The sequence below is a fragment of the Rhineura floridana genome, chromosome 3, assembly GCF_030035675.1.
Source record: "Rhineura floridana isolate rRhiFlo1 chromosome 3, rRhiFlo1.hap2, whole genome shotgun sequence".
NCBI lineage: Eukaryota > Metazoa > Chordata > Lepidosauria > Squamata > Rhineuridae > Rhineura > Rhineura floridana.
This window is the reverse complement of record NC_084482.1, coordinates 22,900,158-22,925,427: the sequence shown is the minus strand read 5'-3', so window position 1 is coordinate 22,925,427 and position 25,270 is coordinate 22,900,158. Positions and strand designations below refer to the sequence as shown.

Below are 25,270 nucleotides of genomic sequence, written 5' to 3'. Positions count from 1 at the left end.
ATTCTCTTCTAATGGGCACATCCAAGATGGTGCAGGCATGTTCACTCTATGCATGTTTTCCACAAGAGTTGATACAACATCACTCCCAAGAGTTATGAGTGTAAGAGCTATTTTCAATGGCCGGAATGAAAAGGGTTACTGCAAACCTTTGCTGTTGAAAAACAACTCAGTGGCTGGGCCTACATGGCTTTTTCAGTAACCATTTTTATTGAAATCAAAACACACCTGCTTTGGGAAGAGTAATGACTTTTCAGTCATTTCCCTCTGGGACTCCTTGCTGCAGGAACCTCTCCCTCCCTAGAGCATTGCCTTCCCTTGTGTCTCACATTCCCCTGGGGGGATCCATAGTTAGAAAACCAGGGCCTTGGAAGTTATGTAAGCAGTAGCCATTTTGTTTTACATGCAGACTACAAACAAAACCACATTGCCAGAGTTGCATTACAAATCTTCACCTGGGGGTGCATATGTTTTACTATAATATTTCATTAGGGGTTTTTTTAATACCTAGCTCTTGGAACTGCAATAGCAGCAGGAACAAATGTTGAACTCACTGCTGCCTCCTTTTCCATAGTGGCCATTGTTAGGAACACAGGAAGCTGCTTCAACCATACCAAGTTAGATCGTTGATCCATTTGGCTCAGTACTATCTACACTGACTAGCAGTGACTCTCCAGGGCAGCCTTTCCCAACCAGTGTGCCTCCAGATGTTGTTGGACCACAACTCCCATCAGCCTCAGCCAGCATTGCCAATGGTCAGGAAAGATGGGAACTGTAGTCCAGCAACATCTGGAGGCACACTGGTTGGGAAAGGCTGCTCCAGGGTTTCAGACAGTGGACATTCCCGGTCCTACCTGGAGATGTCAGGAGCTGAAAGTGGGACTTTCTGCATGCAAAGCTCTGCCACTGAGCATCCCTTCTGACTTTAGCCTTCTCTTTCGGGTATGGAGGGAGACTGCCAGTTGGCATGGCTTCTCAAAATAGAGGCAAGCATGGTTGCTAGAGCACTGGCACTTCTGTGCCCTTGGAATGGTGTCAACACCATTGTGCACCATACCTCATTTTAAGACTGTCTAATGTATGAACTGATTTTCTCTTTCCCTGCTTTGTGCTATAGCCAGGATTGGCCCCAGGGATGGCTTTTAATGTCTAGGGTTTGCCCTAGAACAAGGGTAGGGAACCTGTGGCCCTCCCGATGTTGTTGGACTACAGTTCCCATCTTCCCTACCCATTGGTTGTGGTGGTGGGGAAGGGAGGATGATGGGAGTTGGAGTCCAATAAAACATTTGGAGGACAGAAGGTTCCCAATCCCTGACACAGGATGCGAAGCAATAATACAGCACTGCTGAGCATGTCCCTTCCTTTCCCTCGTCCCTGTGCAATCACAGCCAACCCAGCTAAATGACAGCTGAGGAGTGGAGCTTCAGATGAAAGCCAGGATCTTCCAGACAGGCATGCATGCACCTTCCCCAATTCTTTTTAATAAAGCCCCAGGATGCACCCTGTCCTCCATGGGGCACATGTAAGCCTCACTGCCCAGGTGTTAGACAGAGCCTCTTTGCTTATTTTTACAACTGGGGCTCAAGACACAACACACAGAGCATGGGAGGATGGCATGCAGGTACTTACCAATCCCTGTGAAGCAGTAGCTACTCCCTGGCAGTTTCTCCTTAATGCAACAGGGAGAGGCACACACTTACAAAGATGAGTCAAGCATTCTGGGAGCCGCAAGGGCGGGTAGGCTCAGAGCAGCCTAACCCATAACAGCATCCCTATACCCTCCCCCTCTGTATAACCCCCCAATTGCTCAGTCATTGAAGCCAGATGGTAGGATTTAATGAGGGGAGTAGTCCAGTCCAGTAGACTCTCGTTCAAGCCTTGGAGGCATCCCAAAGGCTGGGATTGATTAACCAGCAACGTGCAGAACCGAGCCTGCTCAGTTCCAGAGAAGGAGGCAGCTGCTTGGACTCTGCTTTGGAAAGAATTGCCCAGCTCTTTCCTCCTTTTGGCAAGGGAAGGGGTACAGACCTCGAGACCTGTGGTCCGAGCCTCCCACCCCTTCTGAAAACTGAGAAAATTTGCCTTCACTTTGTAAAAACTAGAGGGGACCAACATAGAATTTGGGATATCTCCTCTGAAAACCTTTCCCTCCCTGGACGAGCTCTGGAATGATTCCTATAGGGGAACACACATGAAAAATGTTACACGAGAATGTGAAATCATCCATGTGGATTTTGCAGAAAAGATACTCAAGTAGGACACTGGAATCTCCTTGCTTCCCGTTTGTGGATAATTCCTGCAGAATCTTTGTGGGATTTTCATTCTTACATAACAACTTTTTAAAAAAAATGTTCTGGTGCAATCATCCCAGTGCACTCAATACAGAAATATAATCTCATGTCAGAATTAACTCTCTCACTTTAATGTTGCAATCCAGAAAGAGAGAGCTACATGCACAGCTGTTACATCTGTATTGGGATATTCATTCTGGGCCCCATCAAATATTATGGATTCATCTGCTGATATGGATGGGGATATAAGTATCCACTCAAGTAGCCATTAGCTGTGATTACCACCCACAGAGCTAGACTGGAGCCTAGAACTGCATACACACCATAATTTAAAGCACATGGCTTCCCCCAAAGAATCCTGGAAACTATAGTTTGGTAAAGGTGCTGGGAATTGTGGTTCTGTGAGGAGGAAACCACAGTTCCCAGGATTTTGGGGGGAAGCCATGTGCTTTGAATGTATAGTCTGTATGCATCCTAAGTATTTTTTTCCAGGGCAGCACTGATCCGGTTAAGCTTCCAACCCCATTTCCTGGTTAGATTTGTCCAATACTGAGCCACTCTATAGCCTTCTACATTGCCACCTTTTCCTGCCATACTATCACCAATTGATACTACAATGTTCAAGTGACCATCACACACAGGTTGTGACTACAGAGATGATAGCACCTCAGTGATATGAGTCATAGGATCCCATATTTTCTAATGGTGCAGCAAGGTTATAGACTCTGTCCATAGGATATGGCAATAGTCACATAATGACCCCATCCAGATACGGACAGTGCAATAATGCACATGCAATCCAAGACAATTGTGGTGTAGGCAGGGCCGCACCAGACTGCAGTGGGCCCTTAGGCACCACACTGCAGCATGGTCTCGAAGGCTGCAGCGGCAATGCAACAGCACTACCGCTGCTACTGGGGCTTAAATAGGCCTGGCCGCATCAGCCTCTGCCAATGCCCGTCACCATCTTCTTGGGTGATGGTAAGCATGCACATACAGCACACTGATGCAGCTACAAAGGAAGAGGTGCGGCCAGCCCACACCACTGCAATGGTGGGGTGTTGCCTTGGTGGCTCCCAATGTGCGATCTGTGCCAGCATCGGGTCACAGGGCACATGCAGCAGGGCCCCTCTCTTCTGCAGGGGCCATCGGCCAGCGTCCAACCTGGCTCCACTGGTGCCGGGGCCTGGCTGGAGGATGCACATACCTTCCTGCATTGTAATGTGGATGGGAGTGTACACTCTTACTCAGATCTTATAATGCAAATAAGAATCATGTTCTGGGTTCAAATGCCTCTAATTTGTTAAAAATATTCCTCTGTCAACAGCAATTTTTAATAAACAGCATTGATATTAATCTATTACAACACATCCTAATGCTCCAGTTTGGTAATTTTAGACATTGGACTTAATGGTTTTACAGAAGGGGTGGGGAACCATTTTCAGCCTGAGGGCCATATTCCCTTCTCGGCAAGCTTCTGAGGGCCATGTGCCAATGGTGGGTGGGGCCAGAGGCAAAAGCAGGTGGAGTAATGATTGTAAATTTTACTTTTACACAGTAGGCTAGCTTTACACACACCTTTCTTTGTCCTCCATCAGGCAAGCATGAGGCATAATCAGAGTTCAAGGACCCATTCCAGCCAGGCAAAAAAAAATCAAGGAGAGTGCAACGTAGGGCTAGCAAGGGGTGTGGCCTGGTGGTGGGGAGTCCCAAAGGCCAGACAGAGAATCCTGGAAGGCTCATTTGACCCCTGGGCCATTCCTGTCTTAAAGCTCCCCCCCACTTTAGATGACCATGTGTATTGCTTCAGTTGTGAGGGACCCAACGAACATTCCTCTTCTTCCCCCTTGCCATTCCATGCTTTACAACTGCTTCTACATTCCTGATATATTAGAGCAACAAACATTATCATCCCTAACTTTAAAAAAAAAAGATACTCTGAGCATGTGCACTTGAGCATTTTAAACTCATTTAAACTATAGCTCCCTCATGACTACAGGACTAAAATGGGACTTGCTTCTGCTTGGGGGTGGGGAAAACACACCATTTTGTTATAGAAAAGGGCAATATATATTTTAAAGTAAAAATAATAAAATAATAAAATGAGCATCTGTAACTATGCAAATTCCTGGTCGGGTGCCCTGACTGTAAAACAAGCGATCAGCTCCAGTGGGACACAGCATACCCTTGCTGGCATGGGACCTGTTTTGCCACTGCCTCACCCCCACACATACACATTTCATCTGCTGCTCTCGGAGGTTGAATTTAAGCACAGAGGAGAAATCCTAGGTGCACTACTGCCTTAAGCTACCTACATGTCTCTGAAGCAGACCTACTTTCTGCATATGCTAGCTAGTCATTCTTCAGTTTACATCTGTAGATGCGTATCAAAGAGGAATAGAAGGGATATGGAATGCTTTTACGTGGCATAGAATGTATGGACATAATCACAGATAATAATCCTGCCCGTTCTTTGGGGATCCCTGGGAGCTGAGGTTTGAAGGAGGGAAGGATGCCCATTAGCCCGTTCCCCCTGGGCTAGGGGGAGGGTCTTATGAGCAAGGTGCCCTCAATGGGGCCCCATCTCTCTCTCCAAGGCACCACTGCCTATTTGCATGCCCTCTCCCTCCAGACCCAGTCCACACAATCTCCTAGGAGGAGAGGAGGAGGGAAGTTAAAAGTGCTGCTCCATCCCCTCCTCCTCATTGCTTGCATGTTCAGAGAGAACAGATGAACAAGCAGCAACAGCAAGGAGGAGGGACAAGGACAGGAAGCTGAAAAGTGAGGTCATGGGCCTTAGCACCTGCCCAACAGTGCCTATCCCGATGCTGACCCTGCCAGCAGAGAATTTTCAGCCCTAGCATTGCAACAAGCCACAAACATCCAGGATTCTTTGTGGAGGAAGCCATGAGCTTTCTAAAGCTCTAGAAATGCTATTACCAACTATGATAAAGGGGCAGGGAGCTATTTGGGCCTTTCAGAAAGGAAGAACACAGCATATAATAAAAATAGATATACAGACAGACAGACACTAATCTGGGCTTCTTTAGAGTCTCAGCTTTCTTTTTCAAAGCAAGTTTTTTGTTGTCATTCCAGAGAAAAGTTTCTTAAAAATGTTAAGAAGCCAAATGGAGCCCTAGGTGTGGCATCTGGAGATCAGGGGGCATGGACATCCATCAGGGGAGGCAAGGAGGGCAGTTGCTCCAACAACAGGTGAACTAAAATCTCCAGATCCCTAGCTTTCATTTTAAAATCAGAGCAGGTTTCTGTCGTTTGTAGAACCTGAGATATAAGGCAAAATGTACAGACACATTTCTTCTTTATTTTTGGTGAGAAACTAGCCTGCTCCCTCCTTTCAGTTTTTTCCTTCTCCTCACCACCACCTAGAAAAATTCCAGAGGACACTCATGTCAGGGGGCTTCAGTGTCCAGTGCTGTAGCTCCTAACTCTTCACTGCTTCCAAGCCAGCTCTTCATTCCTTGTTTTCTAACACCCTTGCTTAAATATTCTGCTATCTGCAAAACGTCAATACTGTAATCAGAATAAATATCAAGCAAATGCAGAATATGAGTTTCCTTGGCATTTTAAAAAAATGTAATGCTTTTTCAACCGCAGCCCAGCCAGCCCTCAACTGGGTACATTCAGCCCCATACACTTTATTCCGAAATGCATCACCACCAATGCATTTCTGAGAGCTACTAATTGACTTAAGTTAGATTAGTTTGCCTATGATGTCACCTAATGGATGCCCAGAGGCACTGACTCATACCAGGTACCCAGACAAGGACACCAAACAGGAGGGCAAGCTCTGCCTGGGGAACATGACTTCATTGTCAGGCTTCAGCCCTGGAATACATTTTATTTATTTATTTATTAGATTTCTATCCTGCCCTTCCTCCCAGTAGGTGGAAGCAGAGAGAGAGGGCTTCCAGGCACATACAGAGTGCCTTTTGTTTATCATTCCCAGCTCATCCACACCTGTCTGGGAGACCTGGTAGGTAAAAGTACATGTTTTAAAATCTTTCAGTCAGAAAGCTCAGTGGGTTGCTTTGAGCAAGCCAATTGCTCTGTGCCCAACCTCCCTCACAGGGCTCTTCTGAGGATAAAATGGGCACTCTTTCTGTACCACCCTAAGCTCCTTGGAGGAAGGCCAAGATAGCAATAAAATTCTCTTAAACTCAGCCATTTACTTAAGAGCCCAAAGAATGTTCACAAATTAAGGGCTGAAATCCTGTACACACTGATCTGGGACTTAAGTCTTGTTGAACTCAGTGGGGCTTGCTTCTGAGTAGACATGTACAGAAATGTGCTGAAAAGTTCAGCAACTATGTTTCAGGGACCTTCCCTTCTTGTTCCCTTCTCGCTAGCAGAATTTGATTTTTCTTCCATGGCTCCTCCAGAAAAACTAGATCCATCAGGTCATCTTGACATCCGCCCCTTATTTCAAGTCCTGCCTGGAGGGGCCTCCCTCTCCTCCCTCCTCTTGCTTTGACCACCCATAAATAAAGCAGCACTCACCTGGGTTAGCTGCTGACTCCTGCACTCCAGGCTTAGGGCTGAGGGGCACAAGCGGTAAGGCAAGAGCAAATGGCCTGCTCCAGCTCCAAGAAGTACAATTGGTCCAGAAGAAGGATCCAGACTCCTTCACTAGGATTTGCCTGCATTTGCATCTTGCCTACATATGAGCTGCCTGGGCCAATCAGTGCTGGCGTAGCCCAAACAGCCTGGATTAGTATAGGGAAAACATCTCATTTGTTTCTGTTGAAAGGACAGACTCCCAAGTCTGTTTTCTCCCTCCCCCCCGCATCCCCATCGATGTCCGCCACACCCCATTTCCAATTGATTTTTCTAAAGTGCATCGCTGCATCAATAATTCAAAGAAATGGGGGCCAGCAGGGGATGTGGAGCTAACCACATTAGAGTGGCTTGCTCGGAACTAAGGAGGAAAGGAAGCTTCAATGGCTTTGCGCCCTTCAGAGAAAAGAGTTGCCAGCCAGCCAGAGATGGTCATGAGACTTCCAAGGTCTCCAGCAAATATTTAAACGGTGCATAGGATTTCAAGTGTTTTACGTCTTTCAGGCATCAAACAAGCTTCCCCATGCAAGGCTGACTCCAGAGAGTGGTGAGGTCAGGCATTTGCTGGGGCCTCAAGGAAGCCAAGAGAGCCCACTGGCTCAGCATTCTTGTTAGAACACCCAGGAAGCTGACGGAGGGAGTGATTGGGGTTGCACATGTCCCATCTTGCTCCCAAGGTTAAGGGTGGCTATATTGCCTGCGCCTTCCCCTTTCTAGCACACACATCCCAACAATTCTGTAACAGACACCCTTGTGTTGATACCCAGACAACCAATTCCTGCAGGTGCCTTACAGAACCAGTTTGCACATCATTTGGTAACTGCAACATGGAGGGATGAATCTGGGCGAGGACAAGCCTTCACAGTTCATGATCATTGCTGATAGATCCATCTCACATCACCTATCCCATCTCCAAATTCTAAAAAACAAAATGCCGTCTGCGTCTCCCACTTGCCCCAGGATAGTCTGTATCCATGATTTGAAAACACTTGGATGAGAACCAGAAGTGCACCTATATTCTACTGAAAAGAAATCAATAGCACTCAAGAACTTTTAACCATTGGCTCAAATCCCTTTGACTTCAGTGAAATGTAATTGCACATGTTTTTCCCCCAGATGGTACCTTCAAGAGCTGAAATACACCTGCATCACTTGATTTCTCACCACATTGTAACTGGCAGTGAATGTGCAAACTGAGTCCGATGACAAGAATTGCATCGAGGTGCTCCTGGGTGATGTTCAAAGCTCTCTTTGTGGTAACTTATTTACCGATGCAAGTCATCAACTTGTCATGCAGTCGCCATGCGTGAACATGCAGTATTTGTGGTGCTTGCTTCTTTCTACAGCAAGGGAAGAAACTTTTACTTCACAAAATAACCTGCTCAGTTTCAAAAGGTTATTATGTTCTTCTGCCTCCAGAGCCCATTTTACTCAGAGACTTAAGAAAAAGATAGGACATAAACTTGCTCTCTCTCTTTTTATTATTTCTTTAATTGCAGTTAATACAAAGATTCCAAAAATAGAAAGAGATCGGAACGGCAGCAGTGCCGGCTTCAAGTTTTGGGATATTTTTTTCCAATTAAAAGAACATTAAAACAAAAGAAAAACAAAACAACCCAGCAAGTGAGGACAGGTGACTAAGGCAACGGATGTTTTTACACTTCTAGGAGGTGGGGAGAGAAGGGGAAAGCCCTGGACTCTGTTACTCAAAAGCCACCAACTATTGCTCCTTGCATGAAATGGGGGGGGGGAATGCAAAGGTCAATGAGTGACAGTGTGTGTGTGTGTGTATTGGTGGCTTTAGTGGATGGGAGAATGTGGGGGACCCCTAAAAGGAACACCCCCTGGTTAAGTGTTAGGGCTGCCTCTTGGCTGGTGCTTTACCCTCATCACCAGCTGGGTTTGATCAAGGCACAATCCCAACATTGGCAATTGGACCCAGGTTATCATTATGGCTATGAAACAAGATAAACAAGCTGGACTCTCAGAGTGGGAATGTGCATTAGGGGGGAAGGGTGGCAGATTCGTCCCCTCCCCGAGGGAATTCACACAGCCAAGGTTTTTTTTCCTGATGGGATCTATTGTGCGACAGACTCCAGTTCCACATTACTTTCAGCAAACACGTGTTCACCACTTGTTACGACTTTGGGAGCTTCCACCACACCGTGACTGACAAAAATTTCCACCGGTTTGCCTCAATGTAATCTTAGTCTGATGTTTAGGACTGAGGAGAAACAAGCCATTCTGGAGTAAGAGTACATATTTTGCCAGGCTAGGCGGAGTGTAGAAAACTGGAGTGTCATTCCTAGTGTACCATTTTCCCATCAGGTGGAGGTGTTTTGAAGCTTAGCTGAGTGAAGGAAGCAGGAGCCAGTTTCACATTGAAGAAAGGGCCAGGACAGCTGCTGGCAGAGTGCAGGAGGAGGGGGGAGGGGAATGGAGGCGAGTTCTCCTCAGCTGACAAAAGACAAAGACAAAACTGTGAGCATGGGCTCAACCAGGATAAAAGAAACAAAGGGTTTTTGTTCTTTCCAACACTCATTAACTTCGCAGCGTTTAAAGTTCTCTCAGTGTTGTGTGTCCTGGAGGAAAAAGCAGCTGATAAAACTACGAGAAGAAACTCTTCCCTCAAGAAAGTTGGAGACCTGTGTCTTCCTCCCCATGCGTGCACACACACACACACACACACACACAAACACACAGATGGGGATATTGGGCCATCAGCAGCTGAGGCAAAAAGAGGGTAACACCTCATACTGGATGTGAGGCCAGCAGGGGGAGGGAACGAGAAGTAGCAGCGAACTCCTCTCAAGCACCATTGGAGGCCGAGCCCACACACATCCACATCCACACCCACACCCAAGTGCACAGGTCAACGAGTAGCCAGTCAGCACACTTAAAATAAAAGGTGATGAAAATGTCAAGTAGCTCTTTGGCCAGGTGCAAAGGTGCCTGCTCACTCAGCCAATAGCAAGGCTTGAAGCTTTGGTCCTTTTGAGCAGGAATGAAGCCCTCCAAATGTTGCTGGACCCCAGACTCCCCAGCCAGTGTGGCCAATGGTCAGGAATGATTGATGGGGACTGTAGCCTAGCAACATCTGGATGGCCACAGGTTCCCTATCCCCACGTTTGATCTTCCCACCCAGGTGAAAAGATGACCTATAACCCACCCTCCTGCTTCCAAGCCAACGAGGCAGCACCAGAAATAAACAAAAAGAGCCCTGAATGGTCCAACCCTACCCATAATGGCAAAACATGGATTCACTTGCACTGTATTGCTTATGGGAGAGAAGCAAGCTGGCTTAACTTTATGTATTTGGTTGCCACCAATGGCACTTGAAGAGCCCTTGTTCACAGTGTGTTAGACATGACTAAGAAGGGCAGTGTACCACATCGGCAGGAAGGGAAAAGGCAGAAAGGGTAGGCGTGGCAGCTTCAGGTAATAGAAACATTAACAAAGCCCCTGTCTACATTTAGTTTCTCAGAGCTGATGCCACCCTGAAAATGCTGAAGGCATGGGAAGGCCCAGACACCTAATTGGGGGCTCTTTACCCAAGAAAGCCTGACAGGAAACAGACATGGTCACTTGCTGCAGGGCACAGACATGTGAAGGCAGTAGCGAAGTTTCCCTCTTGCTCTCCCAGTGAACGCAACAAGGCAATCAACATGGAGCAGGCCGTGGACACATGCGTGAAAATGCTGTGTGTCCACCACACCACACCCCAGGCCAGCTTCTCATACACTAGTTCATGATTCCCTGAGGCCACCCAAGGGGCCGGGTTTTTCAAGTTATGACAGCGGCTAGAACGAGACCTGAGTGGGAAAGGCAGGGTATGCCCGGGCACCCTCAGAGGGAGGTAAGCCATCTGCAGGCAAAAAAGGCAACATCCTTCTATCCTTCAACCTAGCAATTCTCACTGAAAGAGGGTAGAAGAGCTGACGGTGCTGAGGCAAGTTTAAGGTAAAGCTGTTGCCTGGCCGTCGTCCCCCAAAAGCAGCACTAGGCCACAGTAAGTGGCGGCTGGTGGCTCCATGCGAGTGAGGCAGTGGAATCCGCTCCAGGTTTTAGTCTGAACGTGCTTCACCTCCTTGAAAGTTTGGACCAAAACCCTGAGTGGATTCCACTGCCCCACTGACATGGAGCCACCAGCCGCCACTGGCCAGAGTGCAGGTGCATGGGAATCTCCACAGTGTAGGTCCTAAACCAATAAGGAGTTTGGGTTTTGGGAATGAGCCTTTTCTATGCTTATGCCAATGTTTTCTTTTGTTTTGAAATACTAGAGGGTTTCTGCAAGGGTTTGTCTCCCTTTGGGCCTTCGCCTTTCACCTCCAGGCTGAACCCAAATCACATGGTATAAAAAAACACGTGAAAGGCTTCCCAAAAGCCAACAGGATAACGAGGGACCAAGACCCCTGAAATTGTGGGTTTCACTACAGCTCTGAAGGGGAAACGCTGGAAGGGACGAGAACAACAAAAAAGAGCTAAAGAAAGGGGTTTCCCCCTCCCCCCACTAACCAGCGATCAAAGGCAAGGAAAGCCTCTTCTCCAAGAGATCCAGTGGCCGGAGCAGCTGAAGGTCAGGATCCCACCCAAAGACCCCTGGTTAGGACATAAGTATTTGAGAGCCAAGGACAGCCATCTCTATGCCATGCCTGGGAGATGATCAGACGGCAAAAATGCTAGGCCCGATGGCTATGTCTCAGGACCTGGGAAAACAACACTCGCAGAAGCATCCAAAAGAGAGTGGGGAGGCATTTATGCTCTTTTAAAGAAAGTCAGCCACATAATTTGGCATTGCTTTCAGTTGCAAAGAGGAAAGTGAGGGGGAGTAGGCAGTCTACACTGCACAAACCACACCCAGAACTAACCATCCTGCAGCAAATGGGAGGGAGGCAGGAGAGCTCTGGGAAAACAGTGCATCCTCTTGATGCTCCCTGTGTCCTCGCAGTGCATAGATATGAGTGCTATAGGCGTTGGGGTGTCCATCTTGGATGTCCCTGCTTTGGGTGGAAAGGCCAGAGGCTCTGGCATCCAGCCATACCCTGGTAAGGAAACTGCTCTGGCACTACTCCATGACTGGCCATGCAGCTTATTGCCTCCAAAGTGCTTGCATCTGCCTTGTGGTAGGGTTGTGGGGGACAATTGCAGAGTTCCCCTTCCCTCCTGGCCAATACCAAAGGCACTGAGTGAAAAAGTTCCTCTGTAGGCATAGCGCTATGAAGACCTTAGGGTGCCCTCAGCTGGCCAAGGCTGGTATAAACATCCTCTGCTTCACTCAGCTCCTCAAAGATAGGGATCAGGTTCAGCAGTTCAGTGTCCGCCACGTCATCAAACCAAGACTGGACTGGCACCTAAGGGGGAAATCAAAAGGACAAAGAAGTCAGCCAGCAGCATTGCTTTGCACGGAGACCCAAAATAGGGACTTTTTTTTTTTTTTTTAATGAGAAAGAGCTAGGAACTTGGGAGCAGAATTGAAATGTTGTAGTAATTTACTTGACTCTTAGCTGTATTCAGAGATAATACAAAGATATAGATTTGCCCTAACATCAGACATATAGAAAGAAACTCAAGTTTTTAAGAGACAGAGCTGGGAAAAGGTATGCATTCAGGTAAATATCCAAAGACTTAATTTTTAAACAGATCACACAAAATGTTATAGTTGGAGACAAAACTAGCCATGCTATACAGTAGGGCCACACTCATATGGCAAGTTACGTTCCAGGCCCCTGCTGAAAAGTGAAAACCACCAGAAAGTGGGGCCCTACTGTATTCCAGCCACCACGCTTCAACTGACAGCAAACAGCTGTGGTGCGTGATCAGCTGTAGCGCGCGGAGCTACAGCTGCTGTGCTCCAGCTGACAGCGATTAGCTGTAGCGCGGGGAGCTCGCGCACTCCAGCTGATCGCTGTTGGCTAGAGCGTGGCACCTGGAGCTCTCCGTGCTACAGCTGATCGCCCTGCTGGTGCCGCCGTATTAGCGGAATGCTGAAAAGCAGGGCCCTACTGTATTAACAAAACACTCGCTATTACAATTATTTGTCTTCCTGGGACTATACCACTTCAGAATGAAGGAGGGGTGTCAGCACATGTTTGAATCAAACATCACATTTACCACTCTGGCATTGTGGTAAACTAGCACATCAGGAAGTAGGGATCTAGCTCGGGAGAGTGGCGGAGGAGATATTGAGCAGGACACCTGTGTGGGGCTTGGATTCCACCAGAGTCAACCCTTGCAATGACAACAAAGCAAGGAAGATGCAGACACCTGGCTCTGCATTGTTACACACTCCCAGCAAGTGCCATCTTGGAAGAAGCACTCCCACTTCTCTGCCACGTGGGAGGAAGAGTCTCTTTCTGAAGTGACTCGTCATGTGCTGCATGATGATGCACACCAAGTATCCCAGTGAGCACCACCTTCAAAGACAAGGGTGAGAAACAAAAGGGAAATGCCTCTTTTAAGAGGGCTTCTGCCACCTCCTGTGGGCATTTTTTTTCTTTTTAACTATAGCAGGCTTCTAACCAATCAACCTATCAAAGGCTGACGTCCTACCTATGAGTTACAGCCTTTGCCACTTTCCTGTCAGGGTAAGTGAAAAGATAAGCCCAAATACTACTTCATCTCCATTCTCATACCAACAACCACTTATGGGAGACCCCCAAAGGAACGCTCACCGCATTCTCTGGATGGAAGATGTAGGAGGCAGGAGAATTGTCCAAGATCAGGGTTTTGCGTAGATCACGACCCAGCCGGCTGAGGTCCTTAACATAGCAGCCCTGGTGGAACACACATGATTCTCGGAAGAGGCGGGCTCTGAAGACTCCACACTTGTCTAGCAGGTCAGTTACTGGATCAGCATACTGCACAGAGTGATAATGGGAGTGCGTTAGGCTAGGAATCAGCATATAGAAGCAATGAATCCACAGTAGGAATCAGGAGACCACGCAGGGCCCTGTGAATTCCATCCCTCTTTGACCACATCATGCAAATGTGTAATTGGGCATGGATTTTGTTTTTTTTAAATTGCAAGTCTTCACGGATTTGGAGATCAAGTTGAAAACTTGTCAATGATGCCCAATACAATCTGAGAAGCCAGCAAGGGTCTGAGCAGAACTTCCAGAGGTTACTTGGTGGTGGGGACTTAGAACTCTGCATGGTTCCTCACCCTTTTCCATGGCTAGGAGGAGCAAAAAATAACTCTGTAAACATGCCACTTTGCATAATTTAATCAAGTAGCAATAGTTAGTGCGGAAGGGCCATAGCTCAATGTTAGAGCATCTGCTTTGTGTACAAAAGGTCCCAGGTTCAATTCCCAGTGTGTCCATTTAGGGCTGGAAAAGATTCCTGCCTGAAACCCTGGAGTGTTGCTGCAGGAAGATCCAGCAATACCTCACCTTTAACCCAGGTCAAAGCCGCCACCAAGCAAAACTAAAATATATCAACCCTGTTCATCTTAGGGGTTAGAAGTGACATGACCCTCCCTTTTTTTTTTATCTTTGCTTCAGCTAACTGAAAGCATCAGACAACTCTCCAAACCCAAGTTCAGGGTAGGCCCTCCTCATCCCTCTCACCTTAGCCAGGCTGGCAGTGAAGAGCACACACTCAAACAGCTCTCCCATCCGCCTCAGGAATTCATCTACAAAGGGCCTCTTCAGCACATACACCTAGAGGTTAGCAGGCAGAGGTGAGGAACTGGCACAGAGAGATTACTTACTTATACCTATAACCTACTTGACGGCTGGAGTGAAACATGATTTTAGTTCAGCAACTACAGAGAACATTTGTAGGGAAGAAGTGGGGTGGATGGGAAGAGGATGCTTAACCCTTCCCCCGCCCACTGCTTTTCTCCCACAACCTTTTCCCCTACCAACAGCCACCTTCTTCCCTCACCCATCCCCACTCTGAGGAAACGCAGGGTATCAATATAATAAATACATTCTAATACAGACAGAAATATGTAAACTTGGGAAAATACTACTCTATTCGCTGAGCAGACTTGGTGCTACAGCAGAGATGGGGAACTGAATCCGGCAGGCCAACTTTGTGGGGAACCGGAGCTTGCCCCATGGGCCAACTTTCAGCACACCCCTTTGAAGTCCCTTTGCAGGTGTGGTTTGAATTCAAACTGTAACTGTAAATGGACAAAGGAGGGTATGCTGACAGTGCTAAACTGATGACTGGCACTGACAGCAAATCCCCTTGGCTGCACTAGGGAGTTCCCAATGGGGAACTTCTCAGTGCAGACAATCCCAGGAGGCCTCGCTGTCAGCAAGTTCCATGAGCAAAGGGACAATCAGGAGCTCACTTTCAGCCTCTGATTGTTCCTTTGTAGCCATGCCCTTACCTGCTCCACAACTGACAACACATATATGAAATCAGGTGAGGAGCAGGTGGGTGTGGTTTGGGGAAAAGGGCCTTGCAGGCCAAAATGAGACCCATACCAGGCCTAATTAGGGCTGAAGTTTCCCCACACCTGCACTATAGGGATCACAAAGAATTACTTCATAATCTGATGTATATGATCTAAGAAGAAGACTCTTAAAAAGGGGCAAAGGAGAGATAAGTCACCAGGCCTCCTTGAACCTTGGTCTTGTTGGACTGTGGGTGCTTTCACACTGCACTTTATTCCGTTATTCTGACGATTTATTTCCTGTTAATTTGCGCATAAAATTTGAGCTTTCACACGACATAATGGGTAGCTCCGGAATTCTGGTGGAATGTAGTGGAAGGTTAGCGCTAAATTCTGCAATAAATGATACCTGAAAAATTCCGATAGCAGGCTGGGAACCTGGAAGATTGCGGGAGTTTTGCGCTACTGCCGCTGCTCACGTGACAGCCATCCCAGCATGCAGTGCATTCCCGCCCTTACCAACTGCCACCGCCGCGCCTTCCAGCCGATCCCAGCTGCTCCTGGAGAGCAGCCTATGCTGCTGCTGCTTAACCAGAGCCTCTGAGGCTGCACTGCTGCGCCTCTCAGCTGATCGCGATCGCGCCTCCTTCAAAAACCCCCCAAGCACCGAAAGAACAGGCCTCAAACCGGTAGGTGAAGACCTGTGTGAAAGACCGTTGCACAAAATGCCGGTATAACAGGTACTGCAGTCAGTCTTCAATTTCCCATTCCCAGTAGGTGCCCACTCTGAGAACTAGCTTGCATGTTTTATCCCCTTCATCATGAACACTTTATCATTAAGTGTGGAACACAACCCCACTCCTATTGCTCTGCTTTTTCACATGACATTCCACCATGCCTGTCATTTTGTTTTAACCTTGACCAAGTAAAAGAATGCCTCCCCTTGTCGATGGCCCTTCAGCATGGTTCAACTAATCTGAATGCATTTTAAGTAAATGTGAGCTGCCATAGGCATTGTAGTGAACAAAACACAGAAAGAAACATAAATGCTACAAAGCACATCAACAGTTCTCAGGGAATCCCCACCATCTTTCAGCTGGTCGCACTTCTTTCTCCCAAGAGCTCCTGGTGCCATGCAGTCGATCCACGCCACTCCTTCTGACACCTACGTCACAAGTGGCTGCCTCCTGAAACAAGTAATCAAGAATAGGCCGTGCTGCCTGGTAACAGCCTATCCTGGATTACTTGAACCAGGCCAAAGCCTTCATAGAACAGTCTTCCTCTTCTTCTTGACAGCACCTGAGTGGAAGAGGGTCTTCTTCTTGGCTCACAAGATTTGATACATACACCCCAGTATAGAACAGATGCCAATAAGACCCCAAAGCTGTTGTGCGGAGGGGGGAAAAACCCTCCCCCAGTGAAAGCAGCTGGCTTACCTGATGGGTTGTCCCCTCTATTTCAACAGGCACTATGAAGTCAGCATTGTTGATTGGCTGAGAAAGGTTTTTAAAAGTGCATGTTAATTTCGGAAGCCAGCTCTCTACAATTCTCCCTCACTCTGTCCATTTGCCACCCCACTCTCTGCACGCTAATTACAAAACTTGCTTCCCAAATCTGTGTTGTTGTTTTAAAAAATGACATTGCTGTGATTTGTTGGGTTTTGCTTCTGGTACTAGTGCAGGACCACACACTTTTAAAATGGCAGTCATGTCCACTTAAGCCAGTAATGGGGAACATCAGGCCCATGTGCCAAATGCAGTCCCCCAAGCCCTTTAATCCAGCCCTCAGGCCTCTCCCCAGACCACACCACTTACTGGTCCTGCTCTGTGCCCTCCTCAAGTGCTTTTTTGTGGCTGTAATGTGTCCCTGAACTGTGATCATGTGTCTTGTTTGTCTGAGGGACGATGTAAGGATGCTTGACTTTTGTTTGTGTGCCTGGCATGTCGTCTACTATACAGAAGGTAAGAGTCACGTCCATTGCTCCTCCCACCCCCTTTGGCCCTGCCCACCACTGACAGTTGGCCCTTGGAGAGTTGCCCACTCCTATCAATGTGAAATGTGGCCCTTAGCCACTGATGGGTCAGGGAAGTAATCATTTAGTCATTCCTACTCCCATTTCACATTCAGCCCTCTTATAGCTATCAGAATTTGCTGATCAGATTCAATGACAAAAATCCATTTATACACACAATTTCTTCCTCCAGAGATGGGGCTGTGAAGGGCTCAAAGCCATCTCCCAAGTACAGAAATCAGATGTGAGAACAGAAACAGAAACAGCCACAAACAAACTGGCCTCCCTCTCTATTCCCAGGAAAAATAGCATCGTGTGTCTGGTATGTAGTAGCTGGTTATCAATGCTGAGGTAGTTTATTCAAATAATGAGAGATTTTTCAAAGCACCCCAGCTTCTAATAGTCATTCTCCAACTAAACCAATACACCGGAATCTAAATGCTGGCTCCAGCACTGTGTCAGTGGATTTCCCCTCCTGCAACAGGATTTAACTTTGCTCTCTTTCCCCTTGCAGCCATCCCCCCCAATCTGCACCAGAGAATTCCCCAGCCATCTGGAACAGATTTTGAGGGTGCTGGGATGGGCGGTGGGGAGGCTGCTGCAGCATAGAGGGAGGTGAAGTTCTGTTGCATGCGCAGAAGTTCACTCTGTTCATGCACGGACAGCATTGAATACAATCCTCTGAGTTTAGAAAACTTCTAACTGGGGAAACAATGTAGTTGAGGCCCTTCTCTTTAACTCTCAAAGCTCCAATCCTACCCTTCAACATAGTTATTCCCCAGAAAGCTCTTACCCCTTCATAATCAGAAAGTCGACATACATCAAGCCAGTCCTTTCCTGCAGTCTTTATATCAGACATGGAGAACCTGTGGCCCTCCAGACGTTGCTGAACGACACCTCCCATCAGCCCCAATCAGATCCCCAATGTTCAGGGGTGGTGAGAGTTGCTGTCCAGCAACATCTGGATGGCCACAGGTTTTCCCCATCCTTGCCTTCTATCCTTGCTGAGATAAAGGGGGAGGCAGGGAGGGTCCCTGGGAAGGTGGCCTGCTCTTATCATCTCAAAAGTTCTGATCCAGCATCTGACACCATTTAAGGCTCCATTTCCAACAACAGTGAGGACCTGTCACACAGCCTAGAATTGTTGTAATGGAAAGTTTGTTCCATGGCACTAGACCAGCCTTTCCCAACCTTTGGATCCCCAGACTACAGTTCCTATAAATCCCGACTATTAGCCATGCTTGCTGGAGCTGATGGGAGCTGTGGTGCAGCAACATCTGGGAACCCAAAGGTTGGAAAAGGCTGCACTAGACCAAAGATAGGGAAGCTGCAGCTCTCCAGATGTTGTGTTATTACGATTTATTGTATTTTTACCCACCCTTCCCCAGAAGGTCTGGGTGGAGGGAAAAAATTCTATCCATAACCCCAAAATCAATAATTCATACTACACCCTACAGGGAAGAAACCAGAATTGAATTGTTCAGTTTTCAAAGGCCAGAGCAAAGATTCTCAGTTCTTTTGTTTCAAAGGCCTGGGTTGTTGGACTCCATCTGCAACTAGCACGGCCAATGGTTAGGGACTGTGGGCGTTGTAATAACATCTGGAGGGGCCACTAGGCCATTCCTTTGAAGCACAGCATTGCCTTTCCTGTCATGGCCCTCTGTGCTCTCACTGTTAGTGTGCTTTTTGCCTCCACCATCCACCATCCCAGAAAGGAAGGAGCCTCTCTAGAACTTCACCTTGAAAGAGCTGTGCACTAAGGTCTCGTCCAGATCAATCACCACACAGATTCGGCCCTGGTCTTGCTGAGTCACCTCAGGGAGAAGACATGCCCCAGGAATCTAGAAAAAGAGAGGCAAATTTAGCCACCATTGGCACTGCGAACCACCTTGTTAGAGGTGTATTTAATAAGCTTCAAATACTGGCGAAACATGATATAAGTCCTTTGAAACTGCTTAGTTTTAGCAACGTATCCCATCTTGTGTGCAAAGGATGCCATAGGCATAATGACTAGGATTAGAAACTGTACAAAAAAACTTGAAAATAAACTAAGGCTCTGGTCCTCGTAAATCTTTCCCTTTGCAGTGGGGCTCACTGAGCTGGATCTTGAGAGGCTTCCTGTACCTTTAAAAGTTGCACAACAGTTGTTCACCTTTCACAGGGAAAGCTACCTTTTATTAATCCAAAGTTGGTGTCAGACCCCAATTAGCCACAATGTAGGGTTTTTTTTATTAAAGTGACTGTGAAATACCCATTTTTATTACCAATAATCACAGAGTCATAGAATAGTAGTGTTGGAAGGGTCCTATAAGGCCACTAAGTCCAGCCCCCTGCTGAATGCAGGATTCCAACCTAAAGCACGACTGTTTACCGAGCAGAGCTACAACTATATAGAGATGATATTTTAAGACTGCAATGATTCCAGGGCTTTAAAGCATAGATCCCAGATATCTTACTCTTATATTCCCCTTTCCAAGTCAAGAGAAGGGAAGTGTTATTTGTGTGTGTGTGTGTGTGTGTGTGTTGCGCACCCCTTTTAGGCTGACCAGATGTAATAGAGAATTAGGCTTTTGTGCCTCTTTAACCGAGGGGATTTCAGAATATTTCACTTTCTATGCAACAATTAAAGACACAAGCGGCTTATGCTCTAACACAGCCTTTCCCACCCAGTGTGCCTCCAGATGTTGTTGGACCACAACTCCCATCAGCCTCAGTCAGCATTGCCAATGGTCAGGAAAGATGGGAGTTGTGGTCCAACAACATCTGGAGGCACACTGGTTGGGAAAGGCTGCTCTAATGGAACTGATCAGCTGTGATCCCAAGTGAAGAAGGTTGTTATTAAAAGTCACTTGGGCTAGTAGCCACTACAAGATCCTGGTGGCAGGAAATTCTCAAGACTTTTTCTAAACAGTCTATCAGCTTTATGATATCAAAAACTAGCAGTTTAATTAGAAAAAGATAACCTGTATTTTCCCCCATGCTTGCACCATATTTAGAAATAGTATTTGCACAATTATCCTAGTATGTTTACCTTCTGCTTTCTATATTCTCTTCAGACCATTATGTGACCTTTTTAAAATGTAGGTCAAACGGCACCATATGTCTTTATAAATAAAGATGCACCTCAGATTCACAAAACAACATTATGATAGTTCCCATTCCTAATCAATGAACTGGCACACTGAAGGTGCTTCCAGATGAAGACTTAATTTACAAACAGGTCACAGATATATTGCAAATGGGTCGTTGGCAACAGTTTTGTTTTTTTAAACTTACTGAATTTTCCCTACAAAGGGTAAATCTGTATTAAATTGGGGGCGGAGGTGTATGGACTGGCATTCTGATGCCAATGATGTTATGTGGGTTATGTAAAAACATTACATGCATAAAGAGAACCAATCCTACAATAAATATCCACGTGGAAGCGCAACCAGCTGACAAATTTAACAATCTTTGAACAGTGATCCAAATATTTCTTTCCAGAGTAGCTACATCCAGTTTAAGGCCCATTAGCCCACACAGGGCCAGATTAAGACATGCTGAGGCCTTAAGCCATGTCAAAATTCAGAGGCCCCATACCATAAAATATAAAGAGAAAAAAAGTGGTGGGAGAGTGGCGAGGAGGGGATTAGCGGAAATGATGCCTGGTGTGGAACGGAACTTTAGAATGTGTTGGTAGGCTAGCTCCTCTCGAGGTATGAGTGGAGGTTGGATAACCTGTGGATGATGCAAATAGCCCAGCAGCCATGGAAGGGAAGCTGATGGGACTGAGCGTGGATTGGGATGGGGAGGTCAGGGTTCAGAATTGTGGTGGTGGATTTTATATGAATGGTTATTTAAGCCAAAGTTATTTCAGTGATAATAAATCTTCTTCATTATCTCCAACGTTTGTAGAGGCCCCTCCTAATGTGAGGCCCTAAACCATGGCTTACTTGGTTTGTTCCTAAATCCAGCACTGAGTCTACATATTAAAAAGTGGTGTGTGTGCGTTCTTGTTGTCTGGAAAGTTTGCACTTTCATTGCGCAATTTAACAAAAACCTCAACACAGTCTCCTCTTTTGTTCTCACTGAGGTAGCAAAGTCCTCATGCTGTGGCTTCATCGCCTCAATTTCTGACCGGGAAGCATTTTTCAGTGGTCATGAACCTGTAGCCCTCCAGATGTTGTGGGACTCCAACTTCCATCAGGCCCAGCCAGCATGGCCAATGGTCAAGGGTTATGGGAGTTGGAGTCCCACCAACCTCTAGAGGGCCACATGTTTCCTCTCCCTGCTGTACATTAACACTGCAGGACAATCTTTTCTTCTGAACAGCCTTTTCTGATAGGGAAGAGTGATTTAAAAACAACCCCACTAACGTAAGGACTTTAGCATCTTGGAAATGCAGGCATCGGGTCTATAGTCACAGGAAAACCACTCTGAAGGACAGAAAGATATGTTACAAATTCTAAAAACAAACAAATAAATAAAAATTACTACCAGGAGGCTAGGGTTGATTTTCACTTGCAAAAGCGCACCAGGCAGATATTCTCTACCCTGCTGCATTTTTTTTAAATTGCCCTTGGGACGTTATTGATGCCATGAGGAAAATGGTCTAGTCTGTATGGCAGATTGCCATGTGTGAAGATCTTTCCATGTAGAGGCATCCACCAGAGGAAACTATTTACAGCAGTCTCCACATGGCTGATGTTTGGCAGGCACCCGCCCTGAGAAAAACGTCACAGTGAGGAGGCGGCAGGAGTTCGTATTCAGGAGCAGGTACTGCAACTCCCAAAACTGTTTGTTTGTGGGAAATGGCACTGCCATTGAGCCTGCAGTAGCCCAACTTAGCTCGCCTCTGTGTAGCAGATGAGCTGTTCCTGGATTGTGTCATTTCCAATTGCAAGTGAAAAGCAGACATCCAGAAGGGTTGCAGGCTAGCCTTCTCCCAGATATGCTAGTTTTGAATGTGAAGAAATCCCCACCCCCACACATGGCAAAACATTCAACCATGTGATCATTCACCCGCACTTGGAAGTGAAGCAGCCCAGGAACAATTTTACCAAATCACCTGCTGTATGAATGAGGCTAGCGACTGATCTCCCTCTCTCACTCACTCACTCTACACAGCAGAGCAAAGGAGAATCTCATTTCAGCAGGGCAGGAGGAGAAATTTGCTTAGCAAGTGAAGGTTTGTTTTCTCTTATGCTCACACTTACAAACACAAATACACACGGGCACACACATGCACATACATCTATGTAGGCAGGACTGTGCACACGCTGTGTGCCCATCATTATGCCATGCAAGCATGGAATTTGGTATCTAGTGCACAATTTGGCATACTGAGAATGTCAGGTCTCTTTCTCTTTCCTTCTTTCACCTAACAACATTTCTAGCCCTTGTTACTGCAGAAATTATCTGGACTGGCACCACTGAGATTAAGTTAGCTGTGATTAAGTCTCACTAACAACACTGGAAGATCAAAAGCAGTGGGATGTGAATTAGTTGTGACAAAACTTGTTCCATTGGTTTCAACAGGACTTTATCACAACTAATGTGGATCGAACATGGACAAAACTAATGTGGATCAGAGTGAACATGGACAAAGGCTACTAACAGCAGGGGGTGGGGGAGTCTGTGGTCCTTCAGATGTTGCTGGTCTACAGCTCCCACCATCTCTGAACATTGCCCATCTGACTGGGGCAGGAGGTAGTTGGGAGTCCAACAATGTCTGTTCTCAGTGGAGCTTGGTCCATGAGGGCAAATGGGACACTGCCCTACCAAAGTCAGACTGCCCTTACTTATTATAGCCAATCAGGGGGTGGGGCTTTACCCATCATTGGCTATAGCTCCACCTACTGTTAAGTCTCCCTGCCATCCACCGTACCAGCCCCAGTGGCCCCCAGGCAACAGTGCCTGCTCTAAAGTCTCAGAAACCACAGACAAGGGTCAGAGTATGAAGGGCAGAACTTCCAGCAACCAGAATGTGGGGTTTTGAATCTCTTGTTCATTTTCCATAGCTAGCTGGAAAAGATATGCAAAGTGACCAAATAATGAGCAAATTTGCTTGCATTTATTCTGATGGCAGAATTGGAACTTAACTTTACACATGCTTACACACAAGGTAAACACAGTCCTGGCTGAAGAGGAGACAACAGATCTCCCTCGCTTTTGAACTAAAACGTACCTGGTAAAATTGGTATTGAAGACACTGCAACAGATCAGACTAAAAGGGGGGGAAAAGAGAGGAGAGTAGAGATGTAGGTATCATGAAAAAAATGAGACAGTGAAAACACTACCATCAGGGATCTCAGCCAGCCTCTGGATTTACCACTAAGTGTTAAAGAGCAGAACTTTAAAGGCTGCTTCACGCATTACTGCATTTCCTACCCAGGAGAGTCTTCAGCACAGGAACAGAGGTGGGAGCAAACGAGTATGGCCAGGTACAGAGTGGCTGCATAAGGTGCAGGTTGGTGCAGGTGGTACTATGTACTTCAAAAGCTACGGTTTAGAATACTGTTGGGAGACTCCAACTCCCATCAAGCCCAGTCAGCAATGCCAATGGTCAAGGATGATGGGAGTTGGAGTCCCAACAAGCTATGGTTTAGAATACTGTTGTGGGAGATGGAGACAGTGCTGGAGTCTTAAAAAGAGAGGTTCCCCTGACTGAGCTCTGAGTGGAAGCCCTGCTATTTGCCCTAGAAGGAAGTCTTGCTCCTTAATTCTAAGTGTGTGGAGACAGGCTGTAGAAATTCAGTGATGAGGGGAACAATGCTCTGTCCATGATCAGAAGTACTTTTCTTTATTATAGTCTTTATATTTATTTTTTTAAAAGGGGGAGGGTCATGTCCACAGATGGGAAGCAATGTGGCCAGACGTATATGTTGAAAGGAGGGATGGACCAACACTATGTACAAGAGTCCCCCCCACTACTTACACAACTGGATAAAAAATAGGCTGAAGCCCACTTACAGATCGTACATGCCTACATTTCACCATATGCCTTCACACCATGATTTGCCATAGCTTCCCAGCTCATTAGCAAGCAGTGAAATACCTATATGCACAATCATCATGGGTTAATGTACTACACATGGGTTTTGAAGCAATTCCTACATGGTAGTGCTGTAGTGTGTCAAGCGGCCGTAGAAGCAGTTACTTCCAATCCAAAGCAACTTCTCCCTGCTGAAAGCAATTTTTAATTGATTGTGAGAGAGCCAGCTAGATGTAAACAGAGACTAACAAAGGTTTATTGTCAACTCTGGTCAGTCAGCAGAGTGCTTGCTTCATGTTAAAGAGGTAGGTGGGGGGGACAGGAAAGGGCACAAGTAAGAGAATAATTTACACACATACAGGCATACAGATAGAGATAATTTCAGGATTTTGGTGGCTGGAGAACTAGGACAGGGTTTATATCCTGTGGGGCACACCCTAAATCTGGATAGCCAGAACAGAGAACGGAGCTGCAGAAAAGCAGCTCTGATTCCACTAGTTCTGCCTGTTAAAGTCTCTGGGTGTACTCAGTGATCACTGCATCAGCCTTTGCTTACCTTGGCAATGGTGCTGGTCTCCTCCTTCTGTGGGCCATGCTCTCCACCACAGCCTGACTGCCCGACATTCTGTGCACGAAGGCAACAGAAGAGAGCCTTGAAGATGTTCCGGCCACGAGGCTTCTTTGGGGAGGATTTGGACACCAAGACTGAAAAGGCAATGGCAACAAGAATTTAGTAAGATCTCATGACACTAGCACTGGACCAAATCATAAGAGCGGGCAAATTTTCAGCCTGAGTATGGGATTGTGAGCTAGGTCTCTGGCAGGTTTGGTTAAGGTAGGGATTCTCAGTGGACTCAGTCAGGCTTTCCTCAGATGGTTGTCTATGGAGGAGGCAAGCTTCTTCAGTGATCCCTGCTGGGGCATATTTTGATTGACCCTGGGAGCAGCATGCAAGTTCTCCAAACCAGAGCTGCTTGAGTTCCAACTGTCAGTGAACAAGAATTAGTTAGGGAAAGGGCCATAGCTCAGTGGCAGAGCACCTGTCTTGCATACAAAAGGTCCCACGTTCAATCCTT

General features: G+C 46.7%; 2 protein-coding genes across 4 annotated transcripts in view; both read right to left on the bottom strand.

Annotated features, from left to right (window-relative positions):
* Positions 1-6,836, bottom strand: part of AVIL (advillin) — a 44,221-nt gene extending 37,385 nt beyond the window's left edge. Inside the window, exon 1 of one of the 2 annotated variants that reach the window (XM_061614984.1) lies at positions 6,807-6,836. The gene's annotated coding sequence lies outside the window, so the exon portion shown is untranslated. Of the gene's footprint in view, positions 1-1,626; positions 1,708-6,806 lie in introns of those variants that run through there. The other variant, XM_061614983.1, reaches the window with a different exon arrangement.
* A 1,496-nt stretch (positions 6,837-8,332) lies between these two features.
* CTDSP2 (CTD small phosphatase 2) overlaps positions 8,333-25,270 on the bottom strand; it is a 66,527-nt gene continuing 49,589 nt past the window's right edge. The window contains exons 2-8 of one of the 2 annotated variants that reach the window (XM_061614981.1): positions 24,751-24,899; positions 23,388-23,426; positions 18,961-19,062; positions 16,647-16,703; positions 14,432-14,524; positions 13,535-13,720; positions 8,333-12,214 (exon numbers count right to left, since the gene is read on the bottom strand). In XM_061614981.1, the coding sequence (XP_061470965.1) occupies positions 12,089-12,214; positions 13,535-13,720; positions 14,432-14,524; positions 16,647-16,703; positions 18,961-19,062; positions 23,388-23,426; positions 24,751-24,899 (752 nt within the window). In that variant the 3' untranslated portion in view covers positions 8,333-12,088. The remainder of the gene's footprint in view (positions 12,215-13,534; positions 13,721-14,431; positions 14,525-16,646; positions 16,704-18,960; positions 19,063-23,387; positions 23,427-24,750; positions 24,900-25,270) is intronic. The other variant, XM_061614982.1, reaches the window with a different exon arrangement.